The 19,148-nt window shown below is 40.3% G+C and overlaps 1 protein-coding gene across 1 annotated transcript; it reads right to left on the reverse strand.

Annotated features, from left to right (window-relative positions):
- Positions 1-30: 30 nt before the first annotated feature.
- Positions 31-7,837, reverse strand: LOC123149536 (U3 small nucleolar RNA-associated protein 21 homolog). The gene is made up of 19 exons (XM_044569215.1): positions 7,557-7,837; positions 7,136-7,163; positions 6,943-7,043; positions 6,202-6,405; positions 5,871-6,114; positions 5,148-5,323; positions 4,681-4,763; positions 4,527-4,599; positions 4,213-4,278; positions 4,086-4,128; positions 3,677-3,816; positions 3,292-3,504; positions 3,126-3,210; positions 2,751-3,045; positions 1,762-2,020; positions 1,143-1,356; positions 781-998; positions 551-706; positions 31-337 (listed from the first exon to the last, which is right to left on the reverse strand). The coding sequence occupies exons 1-18, from the start codon at positions 7,683-7,685 to the stop codon at positions 557-559; spliced, it is 2,721 nt and encodes a 906-aa protein (XP_044425150.1). The 5' UTR covers positions 7,686-7,837; the 3' UTR covers positions 31-337; positions 551-556.
- Positions 7,838-19,148: the final 11,311 nt, after the last annotated feature.

A 19,148-nucleotide genomic window follows, 5' to 3' on the forward strand; every position in this document is an offset into this window, starting at 1 on the left:
AAGGGATTTTAGAAGTCAAAACACCGAAGATGAACACGGAGGGCTATCACTAAAGTAAAATGCTGGATAAACACTTGGGGATGTTTCGCCTAACTGGCACTTGCGACATTCCCAAATATTTCTCGCTGAACAGTGCTGATACATCTGTATGTTACAAAAGAATACAGGAACAAAACTGTTACATCATCATCAGGAGCACAATCTGTGGTCATCTCTGTTAACAACACCGTATATATGCCTTGCAGCTTTTACCACGACGACAAGACGGTGAGGTACAGCAGAATGGTACAACAGCCACATGGACTCCCAAGTATGCATTGATTTCAGAAATCGGGACCTGTGGACCACAAGGAAATAGGATTTTTAGTCATTTGTAAGAGTTCAGAAGAAGCTGCAGGAAAACAAGTCATTTTCTACAGCAATATAGTGTATCGAAAAATCTCAACTAGGTGATGACAATGTTAGCGAATTGAGGTACAAAATATTTTCTAGCTCCAACTAAGTCTAGTATAACACTAGTTCATTTGGCAAACGGATGAAAAGAAATTACCTGCAACTAAAACTGCGAGTTGCTGAGGAATGTGACCATGCATCGCGAGCTTTGAAACATTTTGTCGATCTTCTGCCAGACCTTGCTCTGGACGTCTAGAAGTTTCCTCACTTTCTCCTGTAGCGTCGAGTGGCGCCGTATTGTTTCACCATGTATCTGGTTCCAAGGAAGATGAAATATACTTTAAGCACCAACTCAATGGGTTTAAGATGGAAAATACTATCACATACCTTCAGAAACAATTTCAGAACAGCTTGAACAAACTCGAAGTTGTTCCTGCAGGAAAGCTCATGAATGAAGTAGTCCAGCAGCAATGAAATGGAATGGAGCTCGGGTCTTGGTTCCTCAGACTCTTCCACCTCGTCGTCATCTATTATCTGTAGCATCCGTAGTTCCATATCTAAGGATGACGGAGATAGGCCTTTTAGGTAGTCGGTGAACGCTGAATCTGCAAAACAGATTCCAAGGTCAGTGCTTACTATGACGAAGATTGCAGCTTCTTCATATAGTCTCATCAATAGACAGTGAGAACCAAAATATCTGATGTTTATTTACGCGTTTTGCTTGACTGAAGATACTAATAAATACTTACAGCTCTCAAGTTCTCCACAGGATTGTAACAACCGACTGAAGTGGGAGGAGAGATCGGCCATCTTTTTATGACCTATGTCCTCAGTAGTGCTGCCGTCTGTTTCTTTACTGGAAGGAGGCTCAAACAATATCTCCCCTGAAAGGGATGGAACTGAGGGCAAGAAAAATGGCGCCTGCTCAGGTTTCTTAGGTGGCTCGATCGGTTTGTTTCGAACCTAAAGACACAGAAATGTGACGATGAGCACTTCCAAGTCTAGTCGGGCTTACGCACAAAACAAAAATATTACTTAAATAAGTTCTTCCTTCAGACACAAATAAGTGTCCATTAGGACATTTACAGCCATCAAGTGATAGCAATGATCAGCACTTCCTACTGTAGTATTATATTTGTCAAACTTATAAATTTACAATATTACCAAGCATTTTTTAATAGAAACTTCATGCTTGAAATGTTCATCAAAATATTGTCAGCCACAGTTAAAGTAGTTCTTCTACACATGCTACTATATACACCGCCTAATTCTCTAACTCAAGGAACTTGCATAGTTATTGCAAGGTAACAGGATTCGTTACTTTGCAGCGGAAATTTTCAGGATCAAAACGGAGACAAAATACATTACCTTTATAATGTCAAGATTTGTCAAGCTTTGCCATTGACTCCTTGGGAGTAATGAGAGTGTGATCATATCTGGTATTTGATGATCCATTATGACAAAAGGTTTAATATTAGATTGATTTGAATCTTGTGATTTTTTAATGGGTTCTTCCTCCTCAGATCTTTCGGCTGACGAAACAGTTGGCAAAAGCACGTTCCGGACATGTTTACCACTTGCATAGCTATCAACATTTGTCGAAGGTGAGAACAAAGCTTGATTAACCCTGTCAAAATTATTAAGAGAAGTATGAGCTTTATATATGAGCTAAATAATAAATTGCAGAACAACAATAAATTACGTATGTTTGTTATCCATAATGGCAGAAGATTATGAAGTAGAAATATCTTGAGTTGCCTCTGCTTGCATTCAACTCTTTGCTTTTAGGAACATTCAACTTCATGGAAAGCAAAACTGTAAATGTGTATCCTTAAATTGACCTTATGAGGTATCCTGAGAAACTGTCCTCTGTGCATGAACAACATAAGGGCCACAATGAACATGTCGGAAAAGTTTACGTTTTTCAGAAGCTGTTCCATGTGGCAACCAGTCAGCAGCAACTCATAACTTAAACTATAAAACTACTTATATTGTCAATAGTCTTAAGCTCTATCATAGTTTTATCAACAGAGTGGAAATGAACATTTCAATAAAAAAAAGCATTGTCCAGTCAACTCATCTTTTTTAGATTGTGGGGGTAGTTGGTTGCTTGCATGCGTTTTATTAGATTGTGGGGGTGGTTGGTTGGTTGCATGCGACGGTATGGAATTTGAGTTCATTATGTACATTGGTACAATGTGGACTGAAAGTGGTATTTATTTGCCTAAATGAGATGTGCCATGATTAGCACAAACTACACCAGCTTGGAAACTCAGCTTATGATATTTTCCTGAAATATGAAGCTACCAAAGGTATGCAAATGCACAGGGTGAGAACAGGAAACAATGAAAGCCTACCAAAGATACACGCCATTTTGATCAACATGGGTGGTTGCCAGCACATCCATATTAGGAGACATAGAGACGGATGTTATAGATACATCAACGCGCATCGCATCTATCTGTCTTGCTAAACTGATATCCCATATTCTGAGCGTCCCATCCATACTAGACGAAATGAGCCATTTCCCATCCTCACTGAAACACAGATCAGTGATACGATCTGTATGTCCTTCAAATCTACGGACCATTTTCATTGATACTGTATCAAACAATACAAGCACCATATCATCTGCTACAGTAGCAAGAAGACCTGCCATAAAACAGCAACAAAAAAACTGTTAATCATCCATGTCATCCTACAAGGGAATAACAAAACATGTTGAATATTACCATTTGCCCGGTGATATGCAATCTTAGTTACAGATTTACCAACATTGAATTTGGATTTTAGCTTGCAACTCTTAAAATCCCAGACCTGCAGGAGACAAGTCAATATCTGAGTAATGCAATCACAGTTTAAATAAATTGCAGCTGAAGTGCAACAGCGTCATCAAACCTTAATATCCCCACGGTATCCAGCACTAATCAGAGATCCATTTGTTGCATCACAGGCTAATCCAACAACTTCACCTTCATGTGCACATTGCAATGACAGAGAGCCATCAATGTAACTACCACGACTAATCCCAGATTGAAGGTTAAATTTTTCGATCCAACCACCTTCAGTGCCCAAGATAGTAAAATTACCACATGCACTTATAGTACAAGCCTGACAAAAAAGAAAAGGAATTTCTTAAAGAAGAGGTAGGGAGATACTTCTATCATTTAACAGCTGAGTCTTGGTAGTCCCAAGAAAGCTTGTTTTGATTAGCCCACGGTGAGAATTCAATACATTCTTGTAGTATACGGTCAAACATTCAGATTACAAAAACAAGCATTACCTTAATCAGTGACTCAGTCTCTGACGATGGTGTAAGAATATGTTCGCCTATAACAAAGTTCTGAAGACGCCATACATATGCCTTTGAAGTATCCGTGTGGCATGTAACAACATTACACCAATCACGTGCACGTATCTCAGCTGAACAGCAGTTGATTCCATTGGTAAATAAGCAATTTTATCTAAAAAAGATAACAGTTTCTGGTTTCTTTTCAACACTAGCAAAGGTGCACAGAATACTGGTAAGTGGTTTATTATGTGTTAACATGGAAATAGGTATGCCCTTTGCACCAAGTATAAATAGTAAAGATTGAAGGTTATCATGGTTTACTACTTTAGAAGAAATTACACAGATAGAAAAGCAGAAGAACATGATATGAACTTTAATATTGCAAGGACCGGAGAATTACCACAATCAAATGCAATAACTGGTTTTAGCTTTATCTCTTCCTCCTGCAGAGAAGAAGAAAATGTCAAAATCTCAACAAGGAAATGATGAAACGGAAGGCGATAAAGGAATAGTAACAAAAAATTCACCTTTACTCTAAGCTTTTTCGCTCTTTTTGCCACATGCCGCTGAGAAAGCTCTCTGCTTTGTTGATCCTGTCAAAAAAAGTGTTACTTCAATAGGATTAAAAAAACAGCAAACATAAACTCATTTTGCTCGAAAAGGAAAAAACAACCTGAGAAGAAGACAAACATGCAGGAATTCAGGGTAAAGACGAGTGTGCGGCGTGAAGTGGACACTCTTACTTCAATAGCACTTTGAGATGACAAAAAAGTGCAGGAAATGATAACAGGTGTGCCAGTGTGCAGCTGTAAAAATTAATGTTACAAAGGTTATGAATTACCTGAACAACTGAGAAAAGACGGAAGGCACGGTCTTGACCAGCGGATAAGATGAATTTTCCATTGCCATAGAATCTAACAACAAAATAGGCTGACTCACTAAAACACAACCGAAACAAAAGTACAGACGCAACAAACTTGGAGGGCATTAGTTACCTTATGCACCGAGGTGGAGCGCTATGTCCACTTCGAAATCGTAACAGACGAGCATCTCCTTCATTATTATCAAATATCCACATCTGGCATGCAGTATATTAGATTACTAAGTTTCAAATGTAAAACCGAAATTAAGGTGTTGTGGCTAATTTAATCTCATTGTCAAAGCAAAGTATTCTCACACCAGTATTGATTTTGTTTTTCTTGGCTGATTTTGTTACTTATTAACCGGCCGCAAAGCTCGATTCTAGGAGGAACCTTATATGCTCCCGCCAAATAAGGCAATGTGGTATAAATAGAAAAAAGGGAGATGGTGTTCTATGTAACAGGCTAAGCGGTCAGGCAACATGCAGCAGCTTTTGACCTTCATATGTCACAGCTCAAGAGCTAATAAGATACAAAGGTTTTGTCCCTCACTACCAAATTACCAATAATGTGAAAAAAGAAGACAAGAAAACAGCACTTACTTTTATTGAATTATCAGCTGCTGAGCTCATCAAAATAGGTTCATTGGCAAAGAAATGAAGTGATACAATAGAACCATCATGGGCCTCCCTAATCACAGAGTGCAGCCTTCTCTTCTCAAGATTCCAAATGCTAATAACACCCGAGGAACCTCCAGATGCTAGAAGGGGTTGCCCATCTGGCAGACAAAGTAAATTTGAGAAAATAGCACTTAAGCTTGACATGTAGAAGCGTGAAAATGTGTATTATTAAAATAAAACAATGCACCTCCTTGTTTCAAACAGGGAGAGTCAAAGCTATATATAACCATGAAAAACACCTTGGTGGCAGTAATGTATCTACTGACTGGTCATAAAATTTAGCTCTGTATCCGTATTTCCACAATAAACTACACAGGCTCTAGAATTTTATTCAAGCATACCAAATATCATCGTTATTTAGTTTGAACTAGTACGCAAATCAGTAAAGGTTTCATTGACAAGTCAAATCTCCAAAAACTCATATAAAGAAAATTCATAAAGCCAAAAAGAATGTGTCAGCTACATTTTCTGAACTGGATCTCCGAATTAACGAATTTGCATCGTAAATACGATATAATCATAATCACAAACCAAACTTGAGGACTTGAATAAACCAGGATTTGTTTGGGAATTTCATTACTGTCACAGGATGAGCAAACGTGAATTATAGAAGGTTGTACTGTATATCGTGTCAGACAAAATCACCTGTTCGAAATGACAGGGCAGTTACATCACCCCGAATTTCATGGTTGAAAGACATCAACTCTTCATCATATCGTATATTGTGAACATGAATAGATCCATCGGCGCAACCGACTGCAACCATATCCAGAGCAGGTGAAGAAACACAACAACGTACTGATGAATCCCAACCCTTAAAATCATATACTTTTTTCTTTGTGCTGATATTCCACAGCTGCAAGGGTCCTTCTTCACTACCAATAATGACCTGATGTATCAATGATAAACAGACTTGTCAACAAACACAAAATTCAGAAAGCAAACTATCTCCAAAGAAATCAATAATTGCAGGCACCTTATTTAGGTAAGTATCCGGATGCATAATGCAGGTTGGAGTAAACTTGTCTCCCAGTGATATGTTTCCAACAGGCTCACTGCTTGGTTTAGCTCCTCTGAAGGCCCAGATAAATAAATCACCTTTAATATCTGCACTGAGAATGTATTCTCCAAACAGGTACAGCATGTTGACCTTTTCTTCATGTTTAGTAAAGGTAACCACCTGATTTTTGAAGAGAAAACGTAAACATGAAGGCCTCAATACTTCAATAGTAGTTGATGGACATGATATAGTGGGGTCTGGATAAAGAGCAGATACTTTGCTCCTGGGTGCATTTGGTCCCAGGGTTTCTTTTTCAAACAAGAATTTGCAAATTTGCAGAAGCATGAAAAAGTTATATATGTAGATCGTGGTACGATTGATGTGTCCACTTGCAAAAAATGTACATTCGTGTGCTGTAAAAACAAGGAAGAGGAGCTAATATAGAAACTAAAAGTGCCCACAATTTATCTTTGTTTGTATAACCACACAATCAAACATGTTGTTTCGCAGAACATTACAAGTGCACCTATTATTCCACAATCAACATCTGGTTTCACATGAGATCTACAAGTACATCTGAGACAACGGCATTTTCTGGTCAGGAACGCAATTTTGGAAGTCTGGAATAAGTAGCCAATAATCATTTCATTCACCAGGCACCACACACTTAGGGTTGATACACTAATTCAGCTATCCTAAACACAGCAATTCCCTTACCAGATCGGTCCGTTTGAAAACCGCGATGTCGCTTCCGTATGCAGCAAATGTGTATTCCTTGAAGGATGCCAGAGCGCGGATCTTCTTGGGCAGTTGAGGTCCTTAAATGGCAAAGAAAGTTCACGCACCATGAGCGGGAGAGGAAAAAAAAACACTGAACATAAGAAACCGAGATACTGAATAGCAGGCTCACCGGCAAGGACCAAAGTGAGCTTGGCACACTGCAAAACAAAAGGAGAAAACGGCGTGATTAATCATACCACAAAATGGAAGTCGGCTGCATCAGAGTTACTCCTATATGTAAAGCCGTCGGAAACAACAGAAGACAGACAGGTGCAGTAAGACAGGTTTATATGAAGACAAAGCTCGACCGTAGGCGCAAGTCACATTAAGCCCGGTGTGGCGAGCAACCAGCAGGAATTCAGCGCTGAAATCCGCATGAGCCCCAAACGGAAGCTAATAACATCGCTGCCTCTAGTATACCAACCCTAAATACTGACGGAGAAGCGAGCAGCAGGCTCCTGCGAGCTCCCTGGCTATGACACTAGTCCAGTACGGTGGGCGGGGCGAGGGAGACGAGAGGGCGGGTTGGTGGCGGCGGCGGGTTTGCTTACGTTGTAGACGTGGAAGGCCTTGCCGACGCTGACGGTGACGAAGGTCTCGGTGCCGAGGCGCTGCAGGGAGAAGGGCACGCCGCCGGTGGTGACGTACCCGATCGCGCGGAACGGCTCGAAGATCCCCATCCCTCCCCCGGCCGCGGCGGACGTCTAGGGCTTCTCTGGTCTGGAGCGGGGCGGGAGGATGCGCCGGCGGCGAGGGTTTTAGAGGGGGTTTGGGGCGGCGGCGCGAGGAGGAAGGGGGAGCAAAGGGTGAGGGAGGCCGCGGTAGGTCAGTCAGTTTGGGTGGTTTTGTTTGGGCCATGTGGTGGGTTGGTTGGGTGACTTGGGTCCAGCTTCCCTTCCCCCGGTCCGGTCCATCGGTGTTTTGGGCCAGACCCGACTGTATACAAGTATCGCAACAAGTTCTTGTGCTTTTTCTCCTAAAAAAAAGTCTTCTGCTTTTTCTCCTAAAATAAGTTCTTCTGCTTAAAAAAAACATTTTTATGATATAACACACACACCCTCCCTCACACATGATGAGTTTATTTTTGGCCAAGATGTATCTCGTTCATGGAAAGCAATACCCATCCGCTAGCACTACCCTCTTTCTCTCCGGCTGCACCAATACTACCCGGCTATACCAAGTTGCACACTTCCAAAGGGATTTAGCCCAGCTATTGTCCGACATGAGATCATCCTAGAATTCCGGAACAAGGGTGCACCGGTGAAAGATCGGTGGTGATCTCGTCACCGTGCAATTTGGGTGTCTAGGTGATTGGAACACGCCTATGAATGAGTATGATGGATTTAGTAATGTGAGGTTAGTGCTTCTTGATAAGAGGGTCGTTTGGGCTAGGGTCTTGAAGGTACCAGGCAACTTCTTGAACTCGGCATAGTTAATGGTGTCTACCGAATCATTGGCAGGTTCTGGAGGCTCAAGTTCAACTTTCGACAGATTTGTGTTGGTGAGTTTGTCTGTCTAACGATGATTCTTGATGTCAATAAGAAGTTGAATAGATTTGTGTTGATCACCAAGAGTCAGAAGAAGAAATACTATCAGGTGCAAGTGGAGAAGCTCCCGGGTTTTTTGTCTTTTGTTGCTTGTGGAGCACTGGTACTAGGAGTCCGCCACCGAAGAACATGGTATTGATGAGGGTATTTAACACCGATATTTTCCTTGAGTTTAACCTTGACATTCTTTGGATTATGCTACTAATTGTTACCATTTTAGGTTGTTTTCCATTGTTTCACTTTCTGTAGGATTTTTAGGTGCATGATATCTCCCTGGGACAAAGAAGAACTGGGAGCGAATTTCACTTGGAGGAGGGGAGAAATCTGAGAGGGATTGGACCGAGCCATTGACAATGCAGCTTGGATAACGAAGTATCCTTTAACGATAATAACAAATGAGCGTCATATACACTTTGGTCGCAACCCACTTATGTTAGAAAAATAATACAATGACGAGATTTAGTTCTTGAGATCCACTGGTGGGCACTAGTTCGAGGCATGTTGGTTACAGATGGAAACAGTCTCTGAGATCCTCATTACAACATGGAATCAGGTGAAGTTGGTTGGGCTCAACCCTTGGTTGTTTGCACTCAACTCTGTACATGTGACCATGAGATTCTCATAAGTCCAAGCCGACATATTGGCAAAACTGAAAAGGAGCTTCATAAGGTGCACTAGGGGGCAACTACGATTGAACGAGAGCACGACTGAGATATAATTCCATATTCTCATTGAAAACTTGATGGGTCGAGATGGATATATTGGTTACACCATGGGATAGAAAATTGGTCGGCATGGTTATCGGAACACCTCTTTTTCCCAAAAGGGCAACAACTCCAGGAGGAAAGAAACCAAATTAAGCACCTTCTTGATGATTCCGATGTTTGGCATGAAGGTATGGAACAACTGGAAACTCCACTTGTAAATTCTTCTCTTTTGACTAACCCATTATGTTCTGAAGTGATTGATCCAGATCAAATTGTTTCATCTCGAAATGGCGTGGGGCCGCGTTATGTATGACACCTTATTATCACCATACTTGGTTGAGGAGGTTCATATATCTTTATTTGATACCGGTGATTTGAAAGTGCCAGGTTTGCACATGTTGTTCTTCATAAACCGATTTGTCATATGTTAGGAGGATCTATCTGAAGAAGTATTGGATAAGAATTCTCGTTCAATTCCCAAGGGATGGATGACATGTAGGATCAAAGTAAATCGACTGGAGTGGGTGAATGGAAGATTTAAATTTTCTTCGGAACACTTAAGTCTCTCAACACGACACGGCGGAAACAACTCAAACAAAACAAGTTATACTTGAAGATAAACTAGAAGGGAAATAACTTGCATGAAAAACTAAGTAACACTATGCAAGATAGTCATAAAAACCGATGCTAGAAAAATAATCAAATGATAGTAGATGAAAAACATGCGAACAAAAAACAAACATATCATCTTAAGCATTACGAGGGAAAATATGAAGGATAAAATGTTCGTCACGCTGATGGAAAATGCTCAACAAACTTATCAGATAGAACACCAAAAAAATTACACCAAAGAATAACATGATGAATATAAATATTGAAGGAAATGCGGTAAAAAGAAAGAAACAGTGTTGCTCGATGGCGACAAGTTATTTGTTCAAGCAGTTCACTCTTCTGCAAAAAGAGCTATGTTTGGTTGGAGGAATCTCCATCTTATTCTCCTTGACCGCAAGTTCATCAACTTAAGTCAATCCACTTGGGGTGGATACTTCAAGGCAATATCCTAACCTTCACGGACTTTGTCTTTGACAAACCATAATAACATGTGGTTGCTCTAGACTGACGCCTAACCGTCTAGAGAGTTTGTAGTTATCAATAGTAATAGGCACAAGCAATCTCAACTTAGATCTACGTGATGCTCAACCACAGTCTAAGCTTTGCCTCTGGGTTTTTCTCTCGGTGAAATCTCTCAGAGGAGAAGGATTGCTCAACAATCTCACTCAAATTAGATGGAGCAGCCAAGCAACAATGGTTGGGAGGCAGCGACTACTTATAGCAGGAGCAATCTCGAGGGTGAAATGACCAATAGGGGTCTGCGGCCATGCAACGGTCAAACGACACGTATCCAACTGTCGGATTTCAAACTCATGTGTCAATTTTACTTGAGTAACAAGTAAAGTTGACTCACTTTTGTGAATTCCTCACGAAGCACAAAAGAACATCGTCTATGTCTTACGAGTAAAAGTAAAAAACACAACACAATATGAGATTTCTCTCACCCATAGGGCTTCAATTAAGCATCAGCCCAGAAAAAAGTCTCAACGCACTTGAACCCCCCTTAGTACTATAGTTGCCCTATGATTCAAACGAAGAAAATAAAACTATGAAAAAGTACAACATCTTCACACGGTCTTCATCCTTCTTCGCTGCAGATACTTGTTTCTTGAACAACACACCGTAGCAAATGCTTCAGCATAACAAATTTTGGGGGTCGTCTCCGACACGCAATCTCCTAGATAGCAACCATTCTTCTCTGCTGCACAGAAAATCATCGCATGAGTTTATAGCAAACTCCTCAATACTTCAGGGACTATTTTACTCACAAGCAAACACATTAGTTCCTCAATTGTTTTGTCCAACAATCTTCAAAACACTAAAGGGGCACTAGACTGCACTAACACGACACAACAATTGTTATGATCCCAAATGTGAAGTCCCCAAAGAAGGTCACCCAACTTAGGCCGATTAGTCCATGTAGTGTAGTATATAAAGTTATATCAAAGATGGTGGCGACACATTCGAAGTTGATTCTACCCAAGGATAATCAACCATGCTCAAAGTGCTTTGGTCCCAAGTAGGCTCATTATGGACAATGTATTGACGGTCTATGAGTGCTTTAACACAATTAAGAACAAAATGGGGAGAACTATTGTTATAACTTATGTTCTCCTCTTAGCGTTCCACAGGGGCAACTTTTGCCTTGGTACAAAATTTCATACTCTTAACAAAAGGAAAAATGCTATAAAATATATTCATAGTTTACATCCTACAAAGTAGGAATTGGCAATGGAAGAAGAAGAAGCAGCGAGAATGTTGTTGATAGATGTGCCCAACCGAGAATCTCCCTCTTGATTATTTTCTTGCTTCTGGCCGTTGACTCTGCATGATTAGGATGACACCCAAAGGCCAAAGTGGTGTTTGATTAACACCCCGGTGGGTAATTCTAGTATGATGATGACCATTTAAGATGTCCTCAACTTCTTTGCACAACTCTCAGTTCACGTCGATTTGCGAAGTAAATATGTGATAGTTGTCTTCTGACTTTAATTAAAAGAGCCCCGCTTCGGTACAACACCTTCACTAAATGTATAAAGGACAATATGGACTTTTGACAATTTATACCCATTTTTGTATGTATGGTGAGTCGCCCGCTAGAACGTATAAGCCGTACGTACTCCGATTGGGCTGGCCCATGGACGTGGTCGCAGTAGCGTTCGCACCCGACAACGATCTAGTATCTAAAGAGAACAAAGCACCACCTCCCAAGGATTCGAACTTCGGACCTGTAACTCACAAAGAAGAGTTGCTAACTAGTCGACCTGAGAAGCGTTGGTGACTAACAATGAGCGCATCACTTTAAGCAGTCTATACAACGCATAATCCGGGTAGTTTTTAGATTTTTTCAAATTTTCCTGATAATTGTGAATTTTTGAAAATTGAATAATTTTTAGAAATACGAAAGTTGTTTGAACAACTCAACATTGAAAAATCATTTTTTTAAACTATCCTTTTTGACAAAAACAATTTTTGGAAATCCTGAACATTTTCGGAAAAACATGAACATTTAAGGAATTTAGAGAAGAAACATGTTGATGGGAAAACCTTCAAAATTCTAACAATTTTCCGAAAGTGTGAACTTTTTGAAATTCCCAAACATCTTCTAAGTTCTGAAATAATTAGCATTTTTAACATTCTAAACACTTTTCAGAAAACAAGAACATTCTTTGAAATTCTCATACATTTTTATAATTTCTAGAAAAATATAAAAACACAAATATTTTTTGAAATTTTGAATACTTTAATAAAAACTCAAACTTTTTTGAAATTGTGATTTCAAAAAACCAAACATTTTTTTCATTCCCGAGCATTTTTGGAAAACACAAACATCTTTTGAGATTTGATTTTTTTTTTGAAAATGGAAACATTTTTAAACGTTTTGAACAATGTTTAGAGAACAAGAACATGTTTCAAAAAACCAAACATTTTTTTCATTCCCGAGCATTTTTTGAAAACACAAATATCTTTTGAGTTTTGAGATTTTTCTTGAAAATTGAAACATTATTAAACACTTTGAACAATGTTTAGAGAACAAGAACATGTTTTAAAAATCCCATACATTTTTTGAATTCACGAACAAAATTTGAAAACAAATTATTTTGTAATTCGAAACAACCTTTAAAAAACCTAAACATTTTTGTACTTTTCAAACATTTTTTTGAAATCATGAAGAATTTTAAAAAAAGTAAATAGGTTTGAAGAGGAAAAATTAAACGAAAAGGGAAAAGATGAAAACAATGAAAAAGAAACAGAAAACAAAATGTAAAAAGAACGAAGAAAACGAAAGAGAAAAAGCAAAAAAAATGACAAAGAAAATGAAACCAGAAAACCGGTGAATGAAAAATAAATGGTTCGCGGAAACTTCTAGAAGGTTCCCAGAACCAGATGGGGCAGGCCCAAACGCGTCTCTCGGCCGTTCGCCTTGTGTGAAGCAGCGGCAATCTGCCGAATTCTGCTGCTTTTCTATTTTTTTCTTTTCTTCTTTGTTTTGTTTAGTTTTTTCCTCATTTTTGAACATTATTATTATTTTGAAACCTTTTTAAAAATTAAAATACTTTTTGGAACACCAAAATAATAGTTTGACTGAATGGGGATTTTTATGTAGTACGGAATGTGGAAGTTTGAGGGATGAGGGAAGAATGGGGAGGAATGGAGAAATGAGGGGGCGGTGGAAGTTTGACTGAGCTTCGAGTGAGTGCGGCGTTGTCCAAAAAAAAATATACTGTATTAGATCTTCTAAATAAACATTATATTTCATAGGGCATGTCCGGTTCACTAAGTTTGTGAAAATTTTGTTTTCATCACGGCTTGTTTCAGTCATGATCATTTGATGATTCTAGAAGTTGTTTTATACAAATATCTATAAATTTGATAATAAAAAATGATTGAGTATATTTAAGTTTTATATTTGTAATCATGCAGATCATCTTGTGGTCTGTGGATGGTAAATTTTATCGAGTACTTCATAGGAGATATGTTGTTTGACATTCCTACACATGTATTTTTTACTGTGTAGCATTATACTTATTCTATGTGGTATCACTATTTAACTCTTATTACTATTTTAATAGGAACATATGATAGATCTTAGAACAAAACTAGCTGTCATTTTAGTGGACTCAGAATTGAATGATGATAATATAAGAAATCGAGACATGGAAGAGGACGAAAACAACACAGATCCCACAGAATGTATGATTTTGGATAGACCCCCTGAGAATTTCAAAACATCAAATACATCGACAGAAGTTGAGCTCATCTCGCGGTCATTTATCCTTTCACCGTCTGTCAACCCAACAAACGATGATTTAATAGATGAACTTTGCTTGTTCATCAGTATGGTTGATGATGTCGCTCTACTAGAGTAAGCCATAATTTTTAGTTCATTTTGTATTCCAACAAATTACTATAATGTCATTATAATTTATAGAATTTTGATTTACCGGAGCGAATGGGTGAAAAGCTCTGATCCGTACCCTATAAATGTTGGGTTTCGTAGTAATTTCAAAAAATTTCCTACGCTCACGCAAGATCATGGTGATGCATAGCAACGAGAGGGGAGAGTATGATCTACGTACCCTTGTAGATCGACAACGGAAGCGTTTGGTTGATGTAGTCGTACGTCTTCACGGCCCGACCGATCAAGCACCGAAACTACAGCACCTCCGAGTTCTAGCACACGTTCAGCTCGATGACGATCCCCGGAATCCGATCCAGCAAAGTGTCGGGGAAGAGTTCCGTCAGCACGACGGCGTGGTGACGATCTTGATGTACTACTGCAGCAGGGCTTCGCATAAGCACCGCTACAATATTATCGAGGACTATGGTGGAAGGGGGCACCGCACACGGCTAAGAATATGATCACGTGGATCAACTTGTGTTTCTCTGGGGTGCCCCTGCCTCCGTATATAAAGGCTCAAGGGGGGGGTGCGGCCGGCCTAGGAGAGGCGCGCCAGGAGGAGTCCTACTCCCTCTGGGAGTAGGATTCCCCCCCCCCAATCCTAGTTGGAATAGGATTCGCGGAGGGGGGAAAAGAGAGAGGGGGGCCGGCCCCCTCTCCTTGTCCTATTCGGACCAAGGGAGGGGAGGGGCGCGCGGCCCATCTTGGGCTGCCCCTTCTCTTTTCCACTAAGGCCCACTTAGGCCCATATAGCTCCCGGGGGGTTCCGGTAACCTCCCGGTACTCCGGTAAAATCCCGATTTCACCCGGAACACTTCCGATATCCAAACATAGGCTTCCAATATATCAATCTTTATGTCTCGACCATTTCGAGACTCCTCGTCATGTCCGTGATCACATCCGGGACTCCGAACAACCTTCGGTACATCAAAATGCATAAACTCATAATATAACTGTCATCGTAACCTTAAGCGTGCGGACCCTACGGGTTCGAGAACAATGTAGACATGACCGAGACACGTCTCCGGTCAATAACCAATAGCGGAACCTGGATGCTCATATTGGCTCCTACATATTCTACGAAGATCTTTTATCGGTCAGACCGCATAACAACATACGTTGTTCCCTTTGTCATCGGTATGTTACTTGCCCGAGATTCGATCGTCGGTATCCCATACCTAGTTCAATCTCGTTACCGGCAAGTCTCTTTACTCGTTCTGTAATACATCATCCCGCAACTAACTCATTAGTTGCAATGCTTGCAAGGCTTAAGTGATGTGCATTACCGAGAGGGCCCAGAGATACCTCTCCGACAATCGGAGTGACAAATCCTAATCTCGAAATACGCCAACCCAACATGTACCTTTGGAGACACCTGTAGAGCTCCTTTATAATCACCCAGTTACGTTGTGACGTTTGGTAGCACACAAAGTGTTCCTCTGGCAAACGGGAGTTGCATAATCTCATAGTCATAGGAACATGTATAAGTCATGAAGAAAGCAATAGCAACATACTAAACGATCGGGTGCTAAGCTAATGGAATGGGTCATGTCAATCAGATCATTCAACTAATGATGTGATCCTGTTAATCAAATGACAACTCTTTGTCCATGGTTAGGAAACATAACCATCTTTGATTAACAAGCTAGTCTAGTAGAGGCATACTAGTGACACTCTGTTTGTCTATGTATTCACACATGTATTATGTTTCCGGTTAATACAATTCTAGCATGAATAATAAACTTTTATCATGATATAAGGAAATAAATAATAACTTTATTATTGCCTCTAGGGCATATTTCCTTCAGTCTCCCACTTGCACTAGAGTCAATAATCTAGATTACACAGTAATGATTCTAACACCCATGGAGCCTTGGTGCTGATCATGTTTTGCTCGTGGAAGAGGCTTAGTCAACGGGTCTGCAACATTCAGATCCGTATGTATCTTGCAAATCTCTATGTCTCCCACCTGGACTAGATCCCGGATGGAATTGAAGCGTCTCTTGATGTGCTTGGTTCTCTTGTGAAATCTGGATTCCTTCGCCAAGGCAATTGCACCAGTATTGTCACAAAAGATTTTCATTGGACCCGATGCACTAGGTACGACACCTAGATCGGATATGAACTCCTTCATCCAGACTCCTTCATTTGCTGCTTCCGAAGCAGCTATGTATTCCGCTTCACACGTAGATCCCGCCACGACGCTTTGTTTAGAACTGCACCAACTGACAGCTCCACCGTTTAATGTAAACACGTATCCGGTTTGCGATTTAGAATCGTCCGGATCAGTGTCAAAGCTTGCATCAACGTAACCGTTTACGATGAGCTCTTTGTCACCTCCATATACGAGAAACATATCCTTAGTCCTTTTCAGGTACTTCAGGATGTTCTTGACCGCTGTCCAGTGATCCACTCCTGGATTACTTTGGTACCTCCCTGCTAGACTTATAGCAAGGCACACATCAGGTCTGGTACACAGCATTGCATACATGATAGAGCCTATGGCTGAAGCATAGGGAACATCTTTCATCTTCTCTCTATCTTCTGCAGTGGTCGGGCATTGAGTCCGACTCAACTTCACACCTTGTAACACAGGCAAGAACCCTTTCTTTGCTTGATCCATTTTGAACTTCTTCAAAATCTTGTCAAGGTATGTGCTTTGTGAAAGTCCAATTAAACGTCTTGATCTATCTCTATAGATCTTTATGCCTAATATGTAAGCAGCTTCACCGAGGTCTTTCATCGAAAAACTCTTATTCAAGTATCCCTTTATGCTATCCAGAAATTCTGTATCATTTCCAATCAGTAATATGTCATCCACATATAATATCAGAAATGCTACAGAGCTCCCACTCACTTTCTTGTAAATACAGTCTTCTCCAAAAGTCTATATAAAACCAAATGCTTTAATCACACTATCAAAGCGTTTATTCCAACTCCGAGAGGCTTGCACCAGTCCATAAATGGATCGCTGGAGCTTGCACACTTTGTTAGCTCCCTTTGGATCGACAAAACCCTCCGGTTGCATCATATACAACTCTTCTTCCAGAAATCCATTCAGGAATGCAGTTTTGACATCCATCTGCCAAATTTCATAATCATAAAATGCGACAATTGCTAACATGATTCGGACAGACTTAAGCATCGCTACGGTTGAGAAGGTCTCATCGTAGTCAATCCCTTGAACTTGCCGAAACCCTCTTGCGACAAGTCGAGCTTTGTAGACAGTAATATTACCGTCGGCGTCAGTCTTCTTCTTGAAGATCCATTTATTCTCAATTGCTTGCCGATCATTGGGCAAGTCAACCAAAGTCCACACTTTGTTCTCATACATGGATCCCATCTCAGATTTCATGGCTTCAAGCCATTTTGCGGAATCTGGGCTCACCATCGCTTCTTCATAGTTCGTAGGTTCATCATGATCTAGTAGCATGACTTCCAGAACAGGATTACCGTACCACTCTGGTGCGGATCTTACTCTGGTTGATCTACGAGGTTCAGTAGTATCTTGTTCTGAAGTTTCATGATCATTATCATTAGCTTCCTCACTAATTGGTGTAGGTGTCACAGAAACAGTTTTCTGTGATGCACTACTTTCCAATAAGGGAGCAGGTACAGTTACCTCGTCAAGTTCTACTTTCCTCCCACTCACTTCTTTCGAGAGAAACTCCTTCTCTAGAAAGTTTCCGAACTTAGCAACAAAAGTCTTGCCTTCGGATCTGTGATAGAAGGTGTATCCAATAGTCTCCTTTGGATATCCTATGAAGACACATTTCTCCGATTTGGGTTCGAGCTTATCAGGTTGAAGCTTTTTCACATAAGCATCGCAGCCCCAAACTTTCAGAAACGACAACTTTGGTTTCTTGCCAAACCATAGTTCATAAGGCGTCGTCTCAACGGATTTTGATGGTGCCCTATTTAACGTGAATGCGGCCGTCTCCAAAGCATAACCCCAAAACGATAGCGGTAAATCAGTAAGAGACATCATAGATCGCACCATATCTAGTAAAGTACGATTACGACGTTCGGACACACCATTACGCTGTGGTGTTCCGGGTGGCGTGAGTTGCGAAACTATTCCGCATTGTTTCAAATGTACACCAAACTCGTAACTCAAATATTCTCCTCCACGATCAGATCGTAGAAACTTTATTTTCTTGTTACGATGATTTTCAACTTCACTCTGAAATTCTTTGAACTTTTCAAATGTCTCAGACTTATGTTTCATTAAGTAGATATACCCATATCTGCTTAAGTCATCTGTGAAGGTGAGAAAATAACGATATCCGCCACGAGCCTCAATATTCATCGGACCACATACATCTGTATGTATGATTTCCAACAAATCTGTTGCTCTCTCCATAGTACCGGAGAACGGTGTTTTAGTCATCTTGCCCATGAGGCACGGTTCGCAAGTACCAAGTGATTCATAATCAAGTGGTTCCAAAAGTCCATCAGTATGGAGTTTCTTCATGCGCTTTACACCGATATGACCTAAACGGCAGTGCCACAAATAAGTTGCACTATCATTATCAACTCTGCATCTTTTGGTTTCAACATTATGAATATGTGTGTTACTACTATCGAGATTCAATAAGAATAGACCACTCTTCAAGGGTGCATGACCATAAAAGATATTACTCATATAAATAGAACAACCATTATTCTCTGATTTAAATGAATAACCGTCTCGCATCAAACAAGATCCAGATATAATGTTCATGCTTAACGCTGGCACCAAATAACAATTATTTAGGTCTAATATTAATCCCGAAGGTAGATGTAGAGGTAGCGTGCCGACTGCGATCACATCGACTTTGGAACCGTTTCCCACGCGCATCGTCACCTCGTCCTTAGCCAATCTTCGCTTAATCC

This window comes from Triticum aestivum, chromosome 7A (genome assembly GCF_018294505.1).
Source record: "Triticum aestivum cultivar Chinese Spring chromosome 7A, IWGSC CS RefSeq v2.1, whole genome shotgun sequence".
In the NCBI taxonomy this organism is placed as follows: Eukaryota; Viridiplantae; Streptophyta; class Magnoliopsida; order Poales; family Poaceae; genus Triticum; species Triticum aestivum.